The sequence below is a fragment of the Centruroides sculpturatus genome, unplaced genomic scaffold, assembly GCF_000671375.1.
Source record: "Centruroides sculpturatus isolate CEXI.00-Female unplaced genomic scaffold, Cexi_2.0 scaffold211, whole genome shotgun sequence".
NCBI lineage: Eukaryota > Metazoa > Arthropoda > Arachnida > Scorpiones > Buthidae > Centruroides > Centruroides sculpturatus.
In genome coordinates, this window is record NW_019384472.1 from 91,490 (window position 1) to 93,401 (window position 1,912).

General features: G+C 23.1%; 1 protein-coding gene across 1 annotated transcript in view; it reads left to right on the forward strand.

Moving 5' to 3' along the window:
- LOC111621212 overlaps positions 1 to 1,912 on the forward strand; it is a 27,745-nt gene that overhangs the window by 5,353 nt on the left and 20,480 nt on the right. Inside the window, exon 3 of the mRNA XM_023363292.1 lies at positions 1,271 to 1,509. Coding sequence (XP_023219060.1) covers positions 1,271 to 1,509 — 239 coding nt within the window. The remainder of the gene's footprint in view (positions 1 to 1,270; positions 1,510 to 1,912) is intronic.

Here is a 1,912-nt window from a genome sequence, read left to right on the forward strand (position 1 = left end):
AAATGGAATAATAATAAAATGTGTTTAAGTCAAACTGTATTGTTTGAATTGTTTTATTTATGATTTCATTAAAATAATGGTAGGGTTTCCATAACTCAAATTTTTCTCTATCCCTTCTACTTTGAATTTTTAAAAGTATATTGTATATCAGTTTAATTTCATAAAAACAAACTTATGTGAAAGTTTACTGTCAATTAACGTAAATTATAGATTTTTTTTGTGCATTTTTTTAAAATGCAATAGGATTATGTAAGTAATAAGTATAACATATATAAGGAACTGTATGAATAAAATTCTTTGCATTCTGTAAACATATTAAAACAAAAACCATTTCTCTACATTATAATAATAACATAACATAAAAGTAATTTTAATTTTAATGAAGAAAATTATTTACATCTGATAAGTCTCCACATGATGTTTGAAAATTTTATGAATTATTTACTAGCACATAAAAAATATTTGCAATAAACTTGTCTTTCATTTTACTTTAGCTATTTGAATTAGGTTAAACTGACAGTGGTGTATTATTGATTATAAATTTACTATTATATTAATACAAAAGTCTGTATTAACTTTTCAATCAAGTTGCAAATAACTCTGTTTTTAATCCAAATGGAAAATTCTGATAAATCTTGTTGTATTAAATTCCTGTAATTCATATTTGGAATATTAGAAAAGCTTACAATAAAAGTATGGTATGGAATTTATTTAATAATGCTTGCAAGTTGTAATTTTTTTTCATTCATCCAACACACCTGTCAATATTTGTTGCGTTAGAAATGTGCTTAATAATTATCAGTGTAACAGTCATTATAAAATGCTTTCAATGTGCTTAATATATATGCTTAATATTTGGAAAAATCATTGTGTCAGTAATCTTCCAATAACATGACTAGAATTAACTGTATGTGGACTTGGTCAATGACATTTCTTTTAGTCTTTATTATTAAATGTAATATTTTTAAATATCAAAAATTTTTTTAGAATTCTCCAAGAATTGAGACTTTATAAAAAACAGTTAAAATGTTTTACCATTTTATATTACTTTATCTGGAAATTATATAAATTTTTTAAGTTAAAGATTATATTTTATTTTACTGTTTGTAAGGTATAAGTTTCAATTTTATAGTTGCTTTCTTTATGGATTAATCTCTGAAATTTTCAAAAATATTTGAGTTCAAATTGTTATTTTATGAATTTTAATTTTAAAAACAATTTTTCTCCTGTTGGTAAGATATAAATATTTTTTATTTAATATTATTTTAAGGTGCTTGGCTCAACATTAATTCTTTCATGGATTCCCAATTCAACACTAAAAAAGAATCCACGTAGTTTAGAAAATCGTACACCAGGGAGTTCTCCATGTCGTAGTGCTCGTAGCAGTGCCTGTCCTAGTCCAACTTTAGGAAATCGTTCATCACATCCATCTGGAAATATTTCACCTCATGCTTGCAGTGAAAAATCGTTTGATGATTATGTTTGTACATTGCATAAAACAATTTCTGGGTAAGTAAATTTGCATAGTAATATTAAACTACAACTTGAAGATAATTTAAATATTGAATGGAAGTGTTGTTACATTTATTTTGCATATCTTCTAGGCCAAGATTTATATTTAATGTTAAAAATGACACTATTAGAAGTGTAAAATATTTATTTGATAAGAACACTTTATTCTTCCAAACAAATGTGATTTCATACTAATTTAATCTGTCAACATATCAAAAATAACATACTAAAAATATTAAAAATTGTAAAATCTTTATTGCCTTGCTTTATAATATTTTCATTCTAAATGATTATAATAGTTTTCATAATTTTTTTTTATTCTTAAATAAAATAAATTTTTTATAATGTTTATTGCTTAAGAAAGTATTCAAACCAAGTTGTGAGTATTATATATATATAT